Source organism: Balaenoptera acutorostrata, chromosome 6 (assembly GCF_949987535.1).
Source record: "Balaenoptera acutorostrata chromosome 6, mBalAcu1.1, whole genome shotgun sequence".
Classification (NCBI taxonomy): Eukaryota; Metazoa; Chordata; class Mammalia; order Artiodactyla; family Balaenopteridae; genus Balaenoptera; species Balaenoptera acutorostrata.
The window spans coordinates 10,748,654-10,768,181 of NC_080069.1; the positions used below are offsets into that span (position 1 = coordinate 10,748,654).

At 49.5% G+C, this 19,528-nt stretch overlaps 1 protein-coding gene across 6 annotated transcripts in view; it reads left to right on the forward strand.

Moving 5' to 3' along the window:
• The window catches only part of ZNF395 (zinc finger protein 395), a 39,978-nt gene that overhangs the window by 16,790 nt on the left and 3,660 nt on the right, over positions 1 to 19,528 (forward strand). For 4 of the 6 annotated variants that reach the window (XM_057548735.1, XM_057548739.1, XM_057548737.1 and 1 more), the window contains exons 2-10: positions 6,730 to 6,976; positions 8,331 to 8,563; positions 9,834 to 9,941; positions 10,952 to 11,061; positions 15,324 to 15,559; positions 16,009 to 16,109; positions 16,820 to 17,099; positions 18,445 to 18,537; positions 19,422 to 19,525. In XM_057548735.1, the coding sequence (XP_057404718.1) occupies positions 6,730 to 6,976; positions 8,331 to 8,563; positions 9,834 to 9,941; positions 10,952 to 11,061; positions 15,324 to 15,559; positions 16,009 to 16,109; positions 16,820 to 17,099; positions 18,445 to 18,537; positions 19,422 to 19,525 (1,512 nt within the window). Of the gene's footprint in view, positions 1 to 3,785; positions 4,772 to 6,729; positions 6,977 to 8,330; positions 8,564 to 9,833; positions 9,942 to 10,951; positions 11,062 to 15,323; positions 15,560 to 16,008; positions 16,110 to 16,819; positions 17,100 to 18,444; positions 18,538 to 19,421; positions 19,526 to 19,528 lie in introns of those variants that run through there. The other 2 variants (XM_057548738.1, XM_007192721.2) reach the window with 2 other exon arrangements.

The window sequence follows — 19,528 nt, forward strand, 5'->3', positions numbered from 1 at the left end:
AATTTTTTTTTTTTTTTTTTTACTTTTTCTGGAGAAGTCACCCCAGAAGAAAATAAGGTTTAAGAAACTACCAGGCAGCGTTTGGGCGGTGATGGTGGAGTATGACAACTTACATCTTTCTGCCAGGGTTCAGATGGCAAGGACCACAGACGTGTTTGCATATAGTCATCAATATGCTGTGGATGCACATGGCGTCTCTCAACAGAGATCGTCCCTGGCCAAGAACTGCTGAAAAATGAATTGTTTTGGACAAATGAATTGTCCTATTCTCCACTGAATTCTGTTATAAAATAAAAGATGTGGTGTGCTGCAACATTTTGACCTTTGCATGAGCTTAGAATGTCGCATTGAAAAAAGAAATTAAGTTAAAACTTTACAGATTTAAAAGAAAACATTAGGGACTTCCCTGGTGGCGCAGTGGTTAAGAATCCGCCCGCCAATGCAGGGGACACGGGTTCGAGCCCTGATCTGGGAAGATCCCATATGCCGTGGAACAACTAAGCCTGTGCGCCACAACTACTGAGCCCACGTGCCACAACTACTGAAGCCGTGTGCCTAGAGCCCGTGCTCCGCAACAAGAGAAGCCACTGCAATGAGAAGCCCACGTGCCACAACTAGAGGAAGCCCGCACACAGCAACGAAGACCCAACGCAGACATAAGTAAATAAATAAAATTAAAAAGAAAACATTAACAACTTTCTGATAAAAGATTAAGAATGATATGCAAAATATTAGCCAAAGAACCCAAAACTCAAATCGATGTTCTGTGCAGTGGTTACCAGGGGAGATCATAGAGTAGAAAGCTGAGGGTTAGTGGAGAACCTGAAACTCTTGGAAGAGGAGTAATGCCCAGCACCTTGGTCCCTAAATTGTTCATTAGAGAGGCAGCAAAGCACCCATGCTTCGGCAAATGGGAGTCTTACTCCAAACTTCACCCTCCTTAACGACAAAAAAAAAACCCATCGCCAAAAACCCCATTAGTTGTGTAATCAGTTTGACTTTATGACCTGTGTCCTGGAAGTGCTACTCGGTGATGTCATGGCCTGTTGCCACAGGAGGTAAGAGAGAGCGTCTGTTGAGCGTGGGCACATGCGCGTGCGCGCACACACACATGGATGTGCTGAGACCTGGGATTGTCTGGCAACAGTGACATGTCAAATGGCAATTTGCAACTTAGAACCACAGAGAGGGTTTGTTTTCCTATTCTGTCTGTCCCAGTTATTTAACTGATGGCAGATGTCCTCATTAAGGGCTATTAGCGCATCAGAAGATGTTTGCCGAGCCTGGAAAAGGGCTAACCCCTTTTACATGGACCAAAATACATCTTCTCGGGTAGCCAACCCTCCCTGTGGGTGACAGTGGTGTGGTGAGAAGCAAAGAGGACTCGGGATATCTTAAAACTGTACATCAGCCAGGAAGTCTTTTTTAGCTTGAGTTTATGTTTTGGTCAAGGACTTCAGTAAGTCGAAAATGTAACATTGTAAAGCTGGATTTGACTATGTGTTGAAACACTGTTATTGTTACCCTGAAATAGATGTTTCTTGATTTCTCTTTGCTGTACCAGAACCATATGGCAGGTTAGGGGCTGGCTGGTTATTATGGACCATCAATAGCTCCCAAGAAAGAAACCAATAGGGGAGTGAGTTGAAAGTAGAGATCAGGGAAGAAAGATTTGAAGGAAGCGGTGGTTACATTGGTAGAAACATGCTGGGAGGGGGTTGGGACCCTCGAGCTAAGGTATAAAGTAACAGGCCGTCCTGGAAAGTCCCTCTAGAGTCCAGATTAACCTGGATCCTCTTCCTGCCTGCATGGCAGACCTCTGTAGGTGCTTGAATTCATTTCCGAATCCCCGAAGGACTCGAGGGATGGTGTTATCTGTTGAGCCATGTTCCTAATGTAATGCTGATCAACAAACCTGGCCATCCTGCCCAGCCTACATTTAGTCTAGATTCATGTTTTTTCACTTCCATGCTATCAATCCGCAGTGTAAATTTGGCTAAGATTTCCCTTAACTTTTGGGATTGATTGTCTCTCTGCACCCTCTCAGAGGGCAATATTGTGTATAAAGGTCTTCCCAAACCGCTCAATGATTAACAGTGACCTGGACTGCTGAACAAGGTTGGAGGAAAGCATTGACCTTTATTTTGTAGGTGGGAGGCTAGGATGCAAGTGGAGAATGGGTTTTCAAGGAAAGAAAACGTGCACAAGGAGACTTGCAGGATGGGGAGCTGGTTTTTTGTTTGTTTGTTTTGCTTTTGCTTTTTTTTTTTTTTTTTTCCCTGTAGAGGTTCACTGACATAGGGGAAAAATATACCAGGTAGATGAAAAGCAACTTGAGTGTTTTATTTTGAGAGATCTCACACCTATTGGAATAATGGTATTTGACATTGACACCAGATAGACATGAGTTCAGTCCCTAGTGGCTGCCTTTCCTGGTTGTGTAGCCTTGGCAACCTAACCTCTCAGTGGCTCAGTTTCCTCATCAGAAATAAAAGACTGTATGTTTATCTTAAGTCGCTCTGAGGATTAAATTAGGTACAATTTGCGAAAGCTGGTGCTATTAGGCATTTAATAAAGGCAGTTTCCCTTCCTTCTTTCTCTTCTGCTTTTAAAAATTAAGATTTGGGCGCACTATAAATAAATAATAAAAGGTATTTCAGGGTGGAATTCAGGCCAGTTAAAGGTGAAAGGCCAGAGAACGCATGTGGGAAGAAGCCGGAAGTGGGCAGGTTCACCAACTGTGCAAATCCAGCAGGCTTTGGAAGGTGCAGCTTCACAAACCAAGTAAAAAGCGTTCTTTACATTTAAAAAAAAAAAGACTTAACAAAAACATCGTCAGAGTCTGTTAGCCAAATATTTCAGGCTCCGTCTGGAAGCCCAGGAATTTTGGAAATACTACCCTTTCTTCATTTTCAGTGGTAGAAACCTCAAACTTCCTGCTGTGGAAAGTGGGGGTGGCCACTGTGTTTTTTTCTTTCTTTCTTTTTTTTTTTTTTTTTTTTTTTGGGTCAAGAGCAGGATTGTTTCTTTCTCTGGATGGATGCTGCCATCTGATGTCTCTAAGTGGCACTGTGGCTTCACTTCTAGCTCAGCGACATTAAACTGAGGGTTAGAGGTTCTTGTTTCTGGCTTGAGGCTTCGAGGATGGTGGTAGGTGACTGAGTTTTTAAACGCAAATTAGCACCAAATTAGCTTGGACATTTTTTTTTGGTAGTGGTAAAGAATTTACTCCTTACGTTTTTATTCCTTTTGATGACATACATAGTAAAGCTTTCCAATAGAGTGTTACTAAATATAAAGTCACCAGACACCTAGAGAGGAACTCTGTAGGATGCTGTGATTTTGACCTTTTTCTTATCTCTTTGCTTTCTAGGGAATTCATGGTGGAGATACCATGCTCTCTGATTCTAGCCCTTGAAGCTCTGAGTAAAACACTGATAAAAATGTGCCAAACCCTTTTCCTCTATATTTGCGACTTTATTCTTTTAAGCTTATTTTTACCCTTCACGTTTTGTTATTGTGGAGATGTTTGCTGAGCATACTTTCCTGGGATGGTTGGGAAGGAGGCCAGGAATCGGGAGACGTGAAGATGGCATGGGACCCAAACGAAGCCCCGACGTACTTCTGGACAAGGGTGAAAAGTAAAGAAGGTTTATGGAACTATTCAAAGAAAGTTTGAACCCATAGCTGTGGTGCAGTTTTCTCCTGGCGTGGGTGCGGCCAGGGGCAGAGGGGTGGGAGGGAGGAGAAAGGCCGCTGGAACAGTCTCTGGGAATGCCAAGCTTAATAGACAGGGGTGGAGTTAGCCTGATGGGCATTCCAGGTAGGGAAATGGTGTTGGTATTGAGTCCGTGAAAATCCTAGTATTTTACACCTGCCACAGCACCGGGGATATGCTCTGTACAAATCAGTTCCTCGGCTAAATACTGACTGGAGAGGTGAGTTAAGAGGGAACAGAGGGCCTGGGGCAGCAGAGACTCGGAGTGTGCTAGGGTACCCGGAGGGAATGAGCCACAGGATGGCTGAGGAGCCACGAGCGCTCTGGAGAAGGGGCAGCGTGAGTTCGCAGGGTGCCAGGTCTGAGTCTTCCCCTTCTGCCAGCAGACCCAGCAGGCCTGGGAGCAGTTGTGCCCCCTGGTAGCAATCCACCCCTCGAGCCCTGTGCGGATGCGAGGGATTCTGGTTTCTGGGGGTGAAGGGACTGCAAAGTTCTGACCTGTTGTTGGGTGACCAGTGGAAGTCAGTTCTTGGAGAGGAGCTGGTGGGAATGAAGCTGCTGAGAAGGGCAACCAGTAACCTGAGGACCGGGAGGGGGAACCAGGAAGGAGGGTATGCCTGGGGTTGTGAGCACAAAGCATGACCCTCTGGTGCTGGGCAGTGCCTTGTGACCCAGGTCATGACATGGACAGCAGAGATGGAAGTCAGTGGAGTCCAAGGAGGTGAGAATAGGGAAGTAGAGGCCATAGGTCATGGGCCCCAGGCAGAGTGTATTTGGAAAGAGGAGGGGGAGCGTGGTGTCGTCCTAAAAAAAAACACAGACTTTGAAGTCAGTAGGTCCTGAGGGGCCCTGATTTGGCCTTTTACCCTGACCTTGGTCAAGTCTTTTAATCTCTCTGGGTCTTTGTTTTTTTGAGAACAGAATAAGGATGGACGCTAATGGTACCTGTGGAATGAGAGAATGCCAGTACCACACTTAGAGTCTAGCACATAGGAAATGCTCTTCAGTGTTAGGTATGGATACCGTGTCTACACATAAATGAGGTGTTAAGAGGTGAGCTGTCCAAATAACCTGGGGGTTACATCTTATTACCTAATGGGGGAAAAAGGGATTATGCATCATCTTTTTAAGAACATGAAAGGTTAGTCTAATACAGAATTATTTAGAAGCCTGTGTCCAGAGGGCTTCTACTGGAACGTTCTCATTGCTCCTTGAAGGTTGACAAGGGGAGTATTAGCATTGTGACTTACAGATGAGGAAACAGGCTCTGAGCGGGGTCCACAGTGCGGCCGGAGGCAGATCTACCGTGTTTTCCCTGCATCCTGCTTAGCAGGGAGGCTGTGGATCCAGGCTGGGATTTCCCAAGAGCAAGCTCGTTGACTGTTTTGAATCTCTGAGGTCCCATGAGATTGACTTCCTCTTTTCTGGAATGGTGAAGGCACCTGAAGGTCAAGGGGTGTCCCCCGCCCTGGGGCTTATTAGAGTGTCGGCTGGTTAGAACCCCGCCTCTCAGGCAGGAGGATTTTGACTAAAGGAGCATCACACCAAGCCTTCTGGTGTTGTCTCCTTCCTAGCTCTGCTTCCCTATAAAATGCAGAGGACGGCGCTCCCCAGTGCCCTGCTTTCTGGAGTAGTATACGTGGGGGTGAGCTGATGGCTCTGAGCACGCAGAGATGATGTGTGCGGTTTCCAGAGCAGCTCCTGTCCATCGTGGGGTGACCGTGCAGAGGCCTGGAACGGTTCTCCTTGGTCCACGTCAGGGCTGTGGTCCTGCGTTTCCATCGGCCCTGAATGCTCGAGTGGCCTAAGCCCGGAGCCTGTCGGGGGCAGGGTGCAGGCAGCTGGGAGGCGCTGAGAAGACCTGGGTTTGGAGTCAGGAGACCAGATCTCGTTCAGGCCCTGACACCAACTCCCTGTACCGCCAGGAATAAGTCGCTTAAGCTCCGCACATGAGTTCCCTCAAGTGGAAAACAAGGATAGTTAGCACGGCTCACTTCTGTGGCTGTTGGCAACTTTGAAGCCAGCTGAGCTTGAGAATCTGAGTGTCTGACAGACCCCCTCCCGCTCTGACTTAGTGCTGTGGTAATAGCATCCTGACCCGGGAAGCGGACATTGGTGTGTGTGCTGAGATGCTCCCTGCGGGCAGAGCAGTTTCAGCAACACAACCCTGGGTACAGCCCTCAGGAAGAAGAATAAGGAATTTGTTAAATTGGCAGTGACGCATCCGCCTAAGAAAACACTGTGTGACTTATAAAAGTGAGATTGTAGAATAACATTTAGTGATGCAGTATAACCCACACAGGGTAAGTGTAAATTCAGTTTACCAAACCATGATCCCATTTTTGTAGAAATAGAAATATATAAATCCATGTGTAGGGGACTTCCCTGGTGGCGCAGGGGTTAAGAATCCGCCTGCCAAGGCAGGGGACACGGGTTCAAGCCCTGGTCCGGGAAGATCCCACATGCCGCAGAGCAACTAAGCCCGTGCGCCACAACTACTGAGCCTGTGCTCTAGAGCCCGCGAGCCACAACTACTGAGCCCACGTGCCGCAACTACTGAAGCCCACGTGCCTAGAGCCCGTGCTCCACAACAAGAGAAGCCACCGCAGTGAGAAGCCCGTGCACCGCAACAAAGAGTAGCCCCCGCTCGCCGCAACTAGAGAAAGCCCACGCACAGCAAAGAAGACCCAATGCAGCCAAAAATAAATACATAAATAAATTTATTAAAAAAAAAATCTATGTGTAGAAGAAAGCTTGGAATGCTGTATAGGAAACACGGGTATCTCTGGGAGGCTGCTTCTTGAGGGATTTGTTTTTCTTTGTGCTTATCAGTATATTCTAAATGTCCTACTAGTAACAGGTATTGCTTTTGTAAAAAGAAAAAAGTTGTAAAAGTTACTTTAAAGTGTTTCATCCTTTTTACCGGACGCTCACGGGTTCCGGCTGTGTGTACGGCTTCCTGATGCCTGCAGATATGGGATAAAGGACTCTGTGTCCCCTTTGCCTCCCAGGAAAGGCAGCAGCATGGCCAGCGTTCTGTCCCGGCGCCTTGGCAAGAGGTCCCTCCTGGGCGCCCGGGTGTTGGGGCCACCCGGGGCTGCCCCACCCTTGGAGCCTCAGGTGGAGCTGCTTGAGGGGGCGGCTCCCCAGCCCTTCCTTGCCTCTAAGGACACGTCCTGCCAGGAGCAGCCCAAGGAACTCCTCAAGGCTCCAGGCACCTCAGGCCTCCAGCAGGTGGCCTTTCAGCCCGGGCAGAAGGTAGGTTGATCCCCGAGTGGACAAATGTCCGATCTCCCCAGGCTTGCGTCTGGCGGCCCAGTGGTGCCCTGAGTGAAACTCTCTGGGCACTGGCTTTAGCATAGACCTTTCCCCTGCAGCCATATGGGCCCTTGGGCAGCAGGCTTCCCAAGGGAATGAGCAGACCCAGGGTTCCTCCACGACAGTTCTGGGCTCAGGCCTGTTCAGAACCTCAGTTCAAAGCATGGCCAGAGCTGTTTCTCTTAATCTGTCTCAGTTTGCAACTTTACAAAAACAAGGGAAAGAATCTCAGACTTAACAGGAGACAGATAAGATTGCATCTTTGAATTACCTTTAGATGTTTTCAAGAGATGAAGGCGTTTGTTTAGTTAGAATGCCATTTGGAGTCCCTTTTCCAGTGTTTCCTCCCCTGTGGCAGGGCTCAGGCATCACCTGTGCCTGATATTGTCACTAGATCCAGATGCATGGGCTTCTCTTTCATTGCTGTCTCAAGAGCTGATAATAGAGGCTCTGCTTTCTGCCTCTGTTTCAAGGCTTGTGTCATCCAGACATCTCTTCCCATGAGGTGAGGCCACCTGGCAACTGCTAGGCACCCTTGAAAGCAGTCAGCCTACTTCTTCACCACTACCATCTTGCTCCCAGGTAGACTCAGGATTCTCTGAAGGGAAAAATGCAGGGTGTGAGCAATTCAAGGCAATAGTTGGGGACCAGCAGATATGTAGGACTTCAGAGGCTAGTCAGGGCAAGAAATCAGGAGGAGGGACACAGATTCCAAATTCGTTTGATTTGAGAATTTAATCCGTTTACATTTAAAGTAATTAGTAATAGGTAAGGACTTGGTATTGCTGTCTTGTTAACTGTTTTCTGACTGGTTTGTAATTCCTTTGTTTCTTTCTTCTTCTCTTGCTGTCTTTTTTTTGGTGATTTGTTGATTTTTTTTTTTTTTTTGGAGTCCTGTGCGTTTATTTATCTTTTGTGTATCTCCTAGAGGTTTTTTCTTTGTGGTTACCATGAGGCTTACAGAAAACGTCGCTATAGTTATAACAGTCTATTTTAAGATGATAACAACTTTAATTGCATATAGACTCCCAAGTTAAAAAAAAAAATCCCAGAAACTGACACATTTGCTCTCTCCATCTAGAGAATTTATAAGGATTTGTTTTGGGAAGAACCAATCCACTGTGGCTAGTATGGGTGTTCAGGTGGGAATCAGGTACCTGGGAGCATCTGCGAGAATTAAAGATGAGTCAGAGCATGCAGTTTGTGGCATACGGCTCCTGGCTCCCAGAACTTGGGACATATGGAGTGAGAACTCCCAAGTGCTGACCACTGTTTGCTGTTTTTCTCTCCCCAGGTTTGTGTGTGGTACGGGGGTCAAGAGTGTACAGGACTGGTGGAGCGGCATAGTTGGGCAGAGGATAAGGTGACTGTCTGGCTGTTGGACCAGAAGTTACAAATCTGCTGCAAAGCGGAGGAGGTGTGGCCGGCCGAGCTACAGAGCCCCATCCCCCAGGCACCACCTCCCGAGCAGGGAACCCAGGCGCCAGCCTACAGGCCTGTCTCCAGGAACATTGATGTCCCAAAGAGGTTTGTGTGACAGAACCTGGGCTCTGAAAGACACATGGGTGGTGAGGTTTGGGGTTTTGGGATGCCTTGTGTTGGGGAAGGAATGTGGAACTACCAGGTGTCTAGTTGTCAAGATATCGGACAAATGGGATACAGTGAGAGGGCATCCTTTTGAAAAGACCCAGAAGGGCATCTTTTCTTCCCTGTAACTCTATTATGGGTGATATAGCTTTGTCTGGCTAAGGGCTATTTTTTTCCCGTTTCATGCTCAAACTAAAATTAGGTCTTAGTTTTTCATGATGAGAGAGAAAAAATGGCTTAGATCAGGAGTCAGCAAACGTGTTCAGAATGGGCCAGAGAGTAAATAACGTAGGCTTTGTGGGCCAAATGATCTCTGTCACAGCTGCTCTGCTTGGCTGTGGTCACGTGAAATCAGCCACAGATAGTATGTAAACAGGCGGGCGTGTTGTGCCCCAATAAAACCTTACTTACGGACACTCAGATTTCAATTTCATGTCATTTCCATGTGTCATGTCAAGAAGGAATATTCTTCTTTCGATTTTTAAAACCATTTAAAAATTGTTAAGCCATTCTTAGCTTGTGAGCCAGGCTAAAACAGGCGGAAGGCTCAGTCTAGAGATTGCAGACCCCTGGCTAGATATTTAAAACTATTGACGTTGAATGAAGAATGCTTACTTTGCTTTAGAATTTTTTTAAAAAATTATTTTTACTTTTCTGGCCACACCGCACAGTATGCAGGATCTTAGCTCCCGACAAGGGATTGAACCCGCGCCCCCTGCAGTGGAAGCGCAGTCTTAACCACTGGACCCCCCAGGGAAGTCCCTGCTTTAGAATTTTATGACATGATTTTTTTCCCTGAGAATATGTATATTCTAATTTCTATGTTATATACTTTATGCACATTGATATTTTAAGATTAAAAAAGAAAATCTGCCAATGAGATTTTTTTTTTTAAATAAATTTACTTATTTTTATTTATTATTTTTCGCTGTGTTGGGTCTTTGTTGCTGCATGCGGGCTTTCTCTAGTTGCAGCGAGCAGGCGCTACTCTGTTGCGGTGTGCGGGCTTCTTATTGCAGTGGCTTCTCTTGTTGTGGAGCACGGGCTCTAGGCATGTGGGCTTCAGTAGTTGTGACACACAGGCTCAGTAGTTGTGGCTCGCGGGCTCTAGAGCTCAGGCTCAGTAGTTGTGGCGCACGGGCTTAGTTGCTCCGCGGCATGTGGGATCTTCCCGGACCAGGGCTCGAACCGGTGTCCCCTGCATTGGCAGGTGGATTCTTAACCACTGCGCCACCAGGGAAGCCCCTGCCAATGAGATTCTCGTATACAGGATGTGTAAGCAGTTGAGCCCTGGCCCCCGCCCCATCTGTGTTTGTCTGTGAGTATTACTGTTACTGACAGTACACCCCGTGTCTTGAGACCAGACCAGAGCAACAACATTTGTGATTGTCAATTCAATGGAATACTGGCAAAGAATTTGTCTTTCTATTCTGTGGAAATAAAAATACAAATAATCATATAAAAAGGGGGATGCTGACACATTTAATATATTACTAGTTTTTGTTTAGCTGCTTCAAGCCCAGTCGTATATTTTAGTGGATCTGAATTGTAAAGAATGAATTGTATAATACAGTCCTTTGAAATAGAGGAGCCACCTAGAAATTTATTTCAGACTGACTTTTCATACTTTAGCATTAACTTATAGATAGCTTTAATTTTATTTCCAAATAATGTAACTTTATATGGATTAAAAAAATTATGTGTAAAATTTTATAGAACTCTGCTGTATAAAGCATTGAGATTTACACTGGAAGATTTATTTTAGTATTTCTGGGTTTTTTGCTCATTGGCTTATGTACCAGGTTCTGTTCACATTCAGAAGCTATCACAATACCTCATCATTAATCTTGGGGGGAGGGGAAGGAATTGGTTAGTGTAATTGCTCCCTCTTAAATTTAAATATAAAACGAGGAAAGGAAGGTAATTTTGGTGATTTTGAATTCTAGCTGGCCGTCTTTTATGCCCATGCTTTATTTCATTGCTTGGACTCATTTTCCTTTCCCCCAAATAAAATTCTTGATTTTAAGCTGCAGACTTAAGAGTTAGGAAGGGAATTCAAGGGAGAGTGGAACTGCCTCCTGGTGTCAGCAGTGGGATGGGGACCAGCCTGCTTCTGTGGGCATTGACTGATATTATCAGTGTAGCTCAGAATTGAGTATTTTTCATGAAGAATGAGGAGAGGTCTGCATGCTTTATTTAACGATATTACTTGAGCACACACTGACTGATTGGAGTCAAGGCGTGGAGGGGACAGTCTAGGAATGTAAGATGCTCACATGACCAGCTGTGTCGGGAAGTAACCTTTGGCTCTCACCTGTCTGAATCCAGGAAGTCGGATGCAGTGGAAATGGACGAGATGATGGCAGCCATGGTGCTGACGTCCCTGTCCTGCAGCCCTGTGGTGCAGAGTCCTCCTGGGGTCGAGACCAACTTCTCTGGTGAGGAATGGGGCCCGGGTGGGTTCTGGGTGTGGCAGAGGCCCACGTCCGACCTCTTCTGCTTTGGGCAGCTAATTGCCTACGTTGCTGGCTTGGCAGCAGGGTTTCTGGAGTCTCTTCTCCCTGGCATCCCAGAGTGGCTGAGTGACACGGAGTTAGCCGCTTCCATTCTTTTTCCTCAGTTTCCTCCTCTGGGGAGAAGCTTCCTGGTGCATTGTGAAGATGATTGAGCACGGGACTGAGCCACACTGGCCACTTGAGTAAGTTCTTCAATGGGAGTAAGCGAGCGAGGCACTTGTGGGGCTGAACATGGCCAGTGGAGGAACATTGAGTTCTAAAGGTAGAAACTTACCAAATGGTCCCCTAGTGGCCTCAGCCGATTCACTCCCCCGTTACAAGTGCCTGATTCAGCCTTGTAAATTAATGTGGAACAAATGAGCTGAAGTCTAAAATAAATCTAATTGAGTAATACAAATCGATAGTAAGACTTCACAGCAAATTTATAAATTAAAAGAAAATTCTAGCACAACCCCCAAAATACATCACGAGTAATATGGGAGGAAGGAGGGTTGCTGGATATTAGTAGCTTGATAAGACTGGTAGTGAACCTGAATGGGTTTTTTTGGAAACTTGTCATCAGGCTGGCCTAACTTACTCCCAGGGAATAACTTTTTCATTGGTGAGATCTAACTGAATTGCAAGCTCCTTAAAAGCTTATAGGAAAATACGGAGTCAGCTCTGAACACATACCAGGAGGAAAGTGGCCTTTATAAGCATCCCTCATAAGTAATCTCCCTACATAGAAAATCAATTTAAGGGGGTGATAAGGCAGACTTACTTGTTTCACCCAAGGCCTGTCGTCAATGGCTAGGCTGCTAGAGGAAGCTATTGCAGTCTGACGGTACCAGTTGTGAGGCAAAGCATCGCACACCTGCTCTGTGAGCACCTGGGGGCCACACAGGCAACGCAGGGAGGAAAGGAGTCAATTTTAAGTTCTTAGGAAACTCTACGAGTTTAGGAGATGCAGGAGGTTGGTCAACAGGAAGAAGATCCAGGAAAGTGTCATAAAGGGAAAGAAAATCGTTGATTGCAATTCCCATTAGGGTGTGTGTGTGTGTGTGTGTGTGTGTGTGTGTGTGTGTGTGTGTGTGTGTGTGTATGTATAATCCATCTACATATGTTCACACACACATCCCAACACCAGTATATATGTATCTTAACTGATAATATGCCATGACATCTTAAGTCCCCATTGATAAACATTTTTCATTGTCTATTAAAGACTTTTTTTCCCATTACAGTATCTTTAAAAAAAAAAAAAAATTTGTGGATTGATTGATTGATTTGGCTGCCCCGGGTCTTAGTTGCTGCTCGCAGGATCTTTAGTTGTGGCATGTGGGATCTAGTTCCCTGACCAGGGATCGAACGCGGGCCCCCTGCATTGGGACTGTGGAGTCTGAACCACTGGACCACCAGGGAAGTTCCAATATATTTCTGATCTTACGCTGAAGTCAGTGGAGAAATAAGGCCCCCTTGGCAGCTAATTACGTTGATGTATTCTGCAAGGTGAGGTCTGTACAACAACCAGAACCTTGCTCTAATCGTGGATACTCTTTGTGCAGAATCCACCCATTCCCTCTGGTCTCCGTACTGTTAGGATGGCTCTGCGTGGGCATGTAGAGAGCAGAGGGAGTCACAGGGATTTCTTAGACGTTCACCACACGTTTGCAGGGGGAGCACTTTGCTTTCATGCTCTGTTGACCCTGCCCTAGAAAATCTTACGACCTAAGGTAGAGTGATTTATGTTCCTCTTACAAGGTATAGGTTAATTTATGAGATTCACTTTTTGCTTTGTTTCGTATTTTTCCTTGTGTGCCAATTTGCCAGTGTCATTGTTGAGCCACTTGAATGGTTCCTCGGTGGAAGGCTGCTGTATTGTAGGGCGGGCCTGCCGTTTGACCTGCTCTCTTCTCCTGTCCTGATGCTAGATGTAGCACTTCCGCTCCCTTGCCCTTCTCTCCCTGATAGGTTTCTTGAGTGGACGTGTGCGAACTGTTGACCTGCTGGCAGCTCCTGAGATCTTTCCTGAAGGGCTACCCTATTTTTAGCCCCATGTGTAGATGTCGTAAACTCTTTGGTTTCCAGGAAGTCATTGCTTTGAGACTTGACAGTGACACTTAGGAAGGGCAGAGTTCATCTGTCCCCTTCTGTTTGGGTGGGCTTTTCCTAGCGTGTGAGACTTAATTAAGGAGCGCCTGCATTGGAAACACGAAATGCTGGGTGTCTAGATTAGCCTAGAAGCGGTTTGGAATATGGAGCAGGATGAGAGAAGAGCAGTGGGATGTTTATCCTGCCACAGGGGATGTGGTAGACCGTCTCGGAATCCAGGGTAAGGAGGCTCTGTGGAATGCTGCCCATGTTGGGAGTTGGGGCTTTTGGGGACAAGGCCACCATACCTGCGTGTGTCACAGTGTTCCCCCCTTTTCTTGCTATTTCCACATGTCAAAATTTCAGATTCTCCTATAGTAAAAATTAATATGGATTTATGGTGTCGGCATGGAAGAATCTGGGTCGGGCCTAAAGCAGCCCGAAGAAAGGCAGCTTAAAAACTGAAAATTTGACATGTCTCACCTGTGACCTTCCTGTTCAGACGCATTGCTGGGAGCAGGGCAGCGGGTTTAGGCCACGTCGGCTGTGTGGGCCTCCTGTCATCTTGTGATGAGTCTGAACTGCTCTCGGAGCTCGTGTTTCCTTCTCTAAGCGTGTTGCCTGTGGATAAAAGAGGAGCCACCTGGGCCACAGCTAGCTCTGGTAAAGGCTACACCTCCTGACAGCTGCGAGAGCTGGCTGGCTGGTTTCTTTTCACACGCCGGTTTTGATGTACTTGCCTGGGTTTAAATGATCAAACAGGCATTTTTCAAGAAAGCCTGGTTAACAAGCCCTTAACCTGGCCTCTCCATTCCTACTTTGCTGCAGGGAAAGCTTCCCAAGTGGTACCCAGCCCGCTTGTCTGTGCTTGGGAGGGAGGCAGGAGAGGCTTTGCCCCTCCCCTCTCCCCGCTCTCCCCCTGCCTTTAAAGTGACAAGTACATTTTAATTAGGTTATCTTTCCATTAATAATACAGGTTTCCCCTGCTATCTGAAAGTAGAACGTTTCGATGAAAGCTGAAGTGGTATAAAGCGGAGCAATTACCTTAGGACACATCTTGCTAACAGATGCACAGAATAAATCGAGACAAAGCACGGATGCTCACAGACGCAGTTCAAAGCTGTGGTGGCTAGGTGCTGAGGCGCTGAGTGTGGTTCCCAGAAAGGAGCTCAGTGGGGCCACTCCTACTGCTTGGGGCGCGCACTGCCTCTGTCACAGCTCGCTGCAAAACCAACATCGAACGCTATTTTCACCTCTTTTCATAAAGTGAAAACCCTCCTTAGATTTCTTTTAGTTAATGAGAACAGATACTAATGTATGGTTGTCACTTGGTATTTGTGGGGGATTGGTCCAGGACCCGTGCGGATACCAAAATCCATAGATGCTCAAGTCCCTTGTATCAAGTGGCGTAGTACTTGCATGTAACCTACGCATATCCTCCTGTATAGTTTAAATCACCTCTAGATTACGTTTAATACCTAAAACAATGTAAATGCTGCGTACAATGTAAATAGTTGTAAATACAATGTAAATGCCTTTTAAATGTTGCTGTTTAAATGTTTAATTGGTGTGTGGCAAATTCAAGTTTTGCTTTGGGGAACTTTCTGGAATTTTTTCTTCCCAAATATTTTCAATCCACGGTTGGTTGAATTCTTGGATGCGGAAACTGCAGATTCGGAGGGCCGACTGTGGGTCTTTCATCAAACGGAAATGGTGTAAAGCAAACTTTCGAAAAGTGGGGGACACCTGCACACAAAATGCAGTTGCAGCGTGTGTCTGGCGGTCAGATTATCAGCGTGGCTGTTGCCAGGAAGTGTCCACTACAGTGGAGCAGGGCCACCCACAGACAGACAGCGCTGTGATGAATGGACCCACTCCTCATTTTTACTGAAGCTCAGAAAGGGGAGGGGCTCGTTGGGGGCGGAGCGACATTTTTTTGTCTTTTTGTTTTTCCCCCTTGGAGTGGCAAAGCCAGGCAAGCCAGAGCCAGGAATTAGATGCGAGAACCCAGACTCCAGACTAGAGTTTCCTGGCCTCTGCCCTGGGCTGTCCGTGCGGAATCCGGAGTGGACCCAGGGACAGGCCCCTGAGCATCCTGTCTTGTCTCTGCCCAGCTTCCCGCGCGGCCTGTGACCCGTGGAAGGAGAGCGGCGACGTGTCGGACAGCGGCAGCAGCACCACCAGCGGGCACTGGAGCGGGAGCAGTGGCGTCTCCACCCCCTCGCCCCCCCACCCCCAGGCCAGCCCCAAGTATTTGGGGGACGCCTTTGGCTCTCCCCAGACTGATAATGGATTCGAGACCGACCCGGACGCTTTCCTGTTGGATGAACCAGCTCCCCGCAAAAGAAAGGTACGTGGCGTGAGTGGGGAGCTCAGCCGTGGACGGGCCCCGGGTCCTGGGCCTTCTCAGGCTCCATCCCGTTTCAGCTTTTCTTTGCTGCTTCTCTTCCCTCCTGGCATTCCCAGGAGCCTGCACCTCCTCTCCAATGCCACGTCCTTGGCCTTCTCACCTCTGCCCCAACCCTGCCTTCGTTCCTGCTCTCCTGCAGAGGCCTCCGGCAGGCCTTCCTTCCTCCCCGCCAACCCTCCCCACCCCAGGCGCCGATGCCGGCCCCCGGGACCAGCTGCCGAGTCCAGGCTCTGTGCCCCTGCTTGTCAGTGTCTTTGGTCCCTGGGAAACCCTTTCCTCGGCCTTCTGCTGGGTCCTGTTCGAAGGCAGCTAAAGCCCCCACTGGGTGAGGCTGGGAGGGGGCTGAAGGGGAGGACACGTCCCCCTTACCACGTCTTCCTTTCCCCCAGAACTCGGTGAAGGTGATGTACAAGTGCCTGTGGCCCAACTGTGGCAAAGTCCTGCGCTCCATCGTGGGCATCAAGCGCCACGTCAAAGCCCTCCACCTGGGGTAGGTACGAGCCCAGGGCCCCTCTGCCGAGGGTGCCGTTCAGGCTTCCTCCACCTGCCGATTCCCCGAGACCCGCAGTCCCGAATGCCTCTGAGAAACTGGCCGGCTGAGGACGCCACCTGTCCCCGGCCTTGTGCCCTGCAAAACAGCCCCTTGGAAAGAGATCTTTGCCGGGAAGGAGGCCCCTCCTGCAGTAGTGGATGTTGATGCTGTTGATGGGAAGGGAGCTCTCTCCACCTTGGCTGTTGTGTCTTCTCACCTCACCATAGGAAGGAAGGTGTTTCAGTTCTGGACAGATAGAGGGCGATTGGTGAGAGCTTGTAGCTTCCCCTCGGGAAGCCAGGGCTCTCTTTGCACTGACTCCCTGGAGCCGGGGCAGCTTACGGCCAAGGAAACTGACTCAGAGCCCTTTCCCTGAAGGAGAGCAACTGCGAGTGGGTGGGGCCTGGAGAGGACCCGGGGCGGAGATCAGAGTCAGGTCTTGCGGGAGGAGAAGCCTTCAGTGATGGGGAAAACAGTTCCCGTTGACGGGCCAGCATGGAATCCCCTGCGAGCCCACGTCAGGAGCAGGGCTCCCGGGTGTCCTGCTGGCCTTCTTCCCAGACTTGCCAGGTGGCCCTGGGCAAGTGCTCCCCTCGCGCCTCACTCTCGCCTGTGTTTGGACCGAGGCAGCGTGTCCCTGGTCATCAGTGCGTCTCCCTCCCGCGCAGGGACAGCGTGGACTCCGGCCAGTTCAAGCGGGAGGAGGATTTCTACTACACAGAGGTGCAGACGAAGGAGGAAGCTGCTGCCGCTGGCGGCCCCGCCGCCGACCCGGCTCCCAGCCCCAGCCTGACCAGCCCGCCCCTTGCCATTCTCCCTCCGCCTCCTCCCAAAGCCCAGTCCTCAGGCCCAGATCACCCTGGCCTGGAGTCCTACCTGCCCTCTGGTGCTCTCAGCAAGTCAGCTCCTGGCTCCTTCTGGCATATTCAGGCCGACCATGCATACCAGGTACAGGGTGGGGACCTGCTGGGAGCTCAGTCTGGTGGCCGTGAGGACATTCAGCGTCCGACTGTCACTGGGCAGCCTGATCACGGGCCGCTGGCCACCCCGGCTGAAGGCCGAGTCCTTTGGCTGCATCACTAATCTCTGATTTATACAAAGAAGAAAAGAAAAATGACTTCACGCTCGATAAATATGGGGATTCCAGAGTTCTACCTCAGTGGCCGTCATGAGCGGTTATGAGAAATCTGGATGAATCCCTGGGTAACCAGGCTGATGGATTTGGGCTGGGGAATTGGTACATCGCTGGCTATAAAAGGGGATAGAATAGTGTAGTTGGGTTTCCCAAAGCAAATCCCCAGTTCCTAGAATTGTGTTAAGAAATAACCTGGCACTGAGTTTTTTGAATACCTACTAAGCCTCGGGCTAAGCTTTACGGATAGAATAAGACATAGTTCCTGACCTTGTGAAGTGTGTGCTTTAGCTGGAGAGAGAAATGAATTGGTAACTATGGTTAATTATAATAAGTAATCAAAGTATCTTACTGGAGGCATAAGAAATTGTTGTGGGGACAGGAAAGACCAAGCTACTATGCCTGTGGGGTTGGTAAAGCTGTCATGGAGGGAGTGGCATTAGGATGGTCTTTACTGCACGTCGCAGGTACTGAACACCCTGCTTGCCACGTGTCGGTTTTTCTTAAAATCCTTGTATGCCTACAGCTTGGTTTTATCCGACTCTAGGCTGATCTGCAAGTTTGTAATTAAAAAGCAGTGTTTCCCATCAGGAAGCCTTTACAGATTGAGGCATCTCTCCTGCTCATTAGAATGAGTGGCTGCTTAGCTATTTCATGTTGGGCCAACCTCAGGTGGCCCTTCGGGCAGCCGGCCAACTCTGTGAGATGGGGCCTGGAGAGGGCGGCTGGTGTTTTTACAAACAACCCTCAACCTGGACGTGCCGCTTCCACGCGGTTGCCTGGGGACGCCAGACCCTTAGCGCAGACCCAGAAGCTCCCACTCGGAAGGCTTTTGGACTTCTTGGGGGAAACTGCCTCGAGCATGTGCTTGGTGGGTGATCCAGCCAAGAAATTAATCTGCGGAGATGATTAAGTCATGAGGCTGGCATGTGCACCAGCTCCGAGAGGAGGGCTCCAAAAAAAGATTGGAGCCTGAGACTCAGGCGACTCCACGGAGTCGGTACTCTCCTGTTTCTCTTTGGAAGAGCATTTCGGGGTGTCCCAGAATTTCCTGGTCCGAGGTGCACCTGCTGCTGCAGACCGTGAGGTCACGGGGGGAGGGCTGGGCCCCGAAGGCTTCCTGAGCTGCGGCCCAGGCTGACGCTCTCTGATCTCCAGCAGGCCCTGCCGTCCTTCCAGATCCCCGTCTCACCGCACATCTACACCAGTATTAGCTGGGCCGCTGCCCCCTCTACAGCCTCCTCCCTCTCTCCGGTGAGTGTGCCCAGCTCTGAGCCCGTCAGCACTTCCAGGGACCCGGTGCTGGAGGCCGCCTCCCCGCGCACGCCTCCTGTACCCCAGCTTCTCGAAGGTCTGTGTGCCCTCACCCCCCAGCTCGCCCCCCCACCCCCACCACCCCCAGCGGGTCACAGGCTCCTGTAGAAGGTGGGAGGGGCGCACCTGCAGAGGAGCACGCAGATCAAGCAAGTTGATTGCCAAGAAGATCACGGGGCCAGGCGGGGTCCGTGCCCTATTTAGCCGTGAGCATCTGTGCGTGCTTGGTAAGGTTTTAATGCTGAGAGGAGAAGGGAGAGAAGGCGGGAAAGCTGGAGAGGAAGAGGGCGGGTGGGAAAGGAGAGAGGAGCTTGTGGGTGGGCTGTGCGGGTGGATCAGAGGTCCCCAGGCCACTGGGGACCAGCGCCTTAGGTGGCTCGCCTCTGAACTAAACTACATCGGAAGTCCTTTTGAACCACGCTTGGTGGGTTCCAGTCCGAAACATCTCCTGCAGGAAGGCATCACACGTTGTAAAACCCACGTGCCTGGGAGGTGCCGTTGCGGCAGGGCCGTCCCTGCTTTTGCCCCACACGTGGTGGCTGCACCCACATCTGCAGGGAGCAGTCCGCAAGGTGGCCAGGCCAACGGGCTCCCCCGGCCCGTGCTCCCTACTCCCAGCAGGAGTGTGGCTTTCCAGGCCGGCTCCGCCCTCTCCGCCTCCCCTCCCTGGCTGGTCCCTGCTCACCTCTGCCCAGAACGTCCTTCCAGAGAAGGCCTCCTGGCACAAGGCGGGTGTGGCCGGCTGTGCCTTGGGATGGTCGTCTCACCTTGCACATCCGCCCTCGTGCTCACGGCCCTTTCCCCCCACCCCCCGCCGTGCCCAGGTCCGGAGCCGGTCGCTCAGCTTCAGCGAGCCCCAGCAGCCTCCACCCGCCATGAAATCTCACCTGATTGTCACTTCTTCACCCCGGGCCCAGAGCAGCACCAGGTG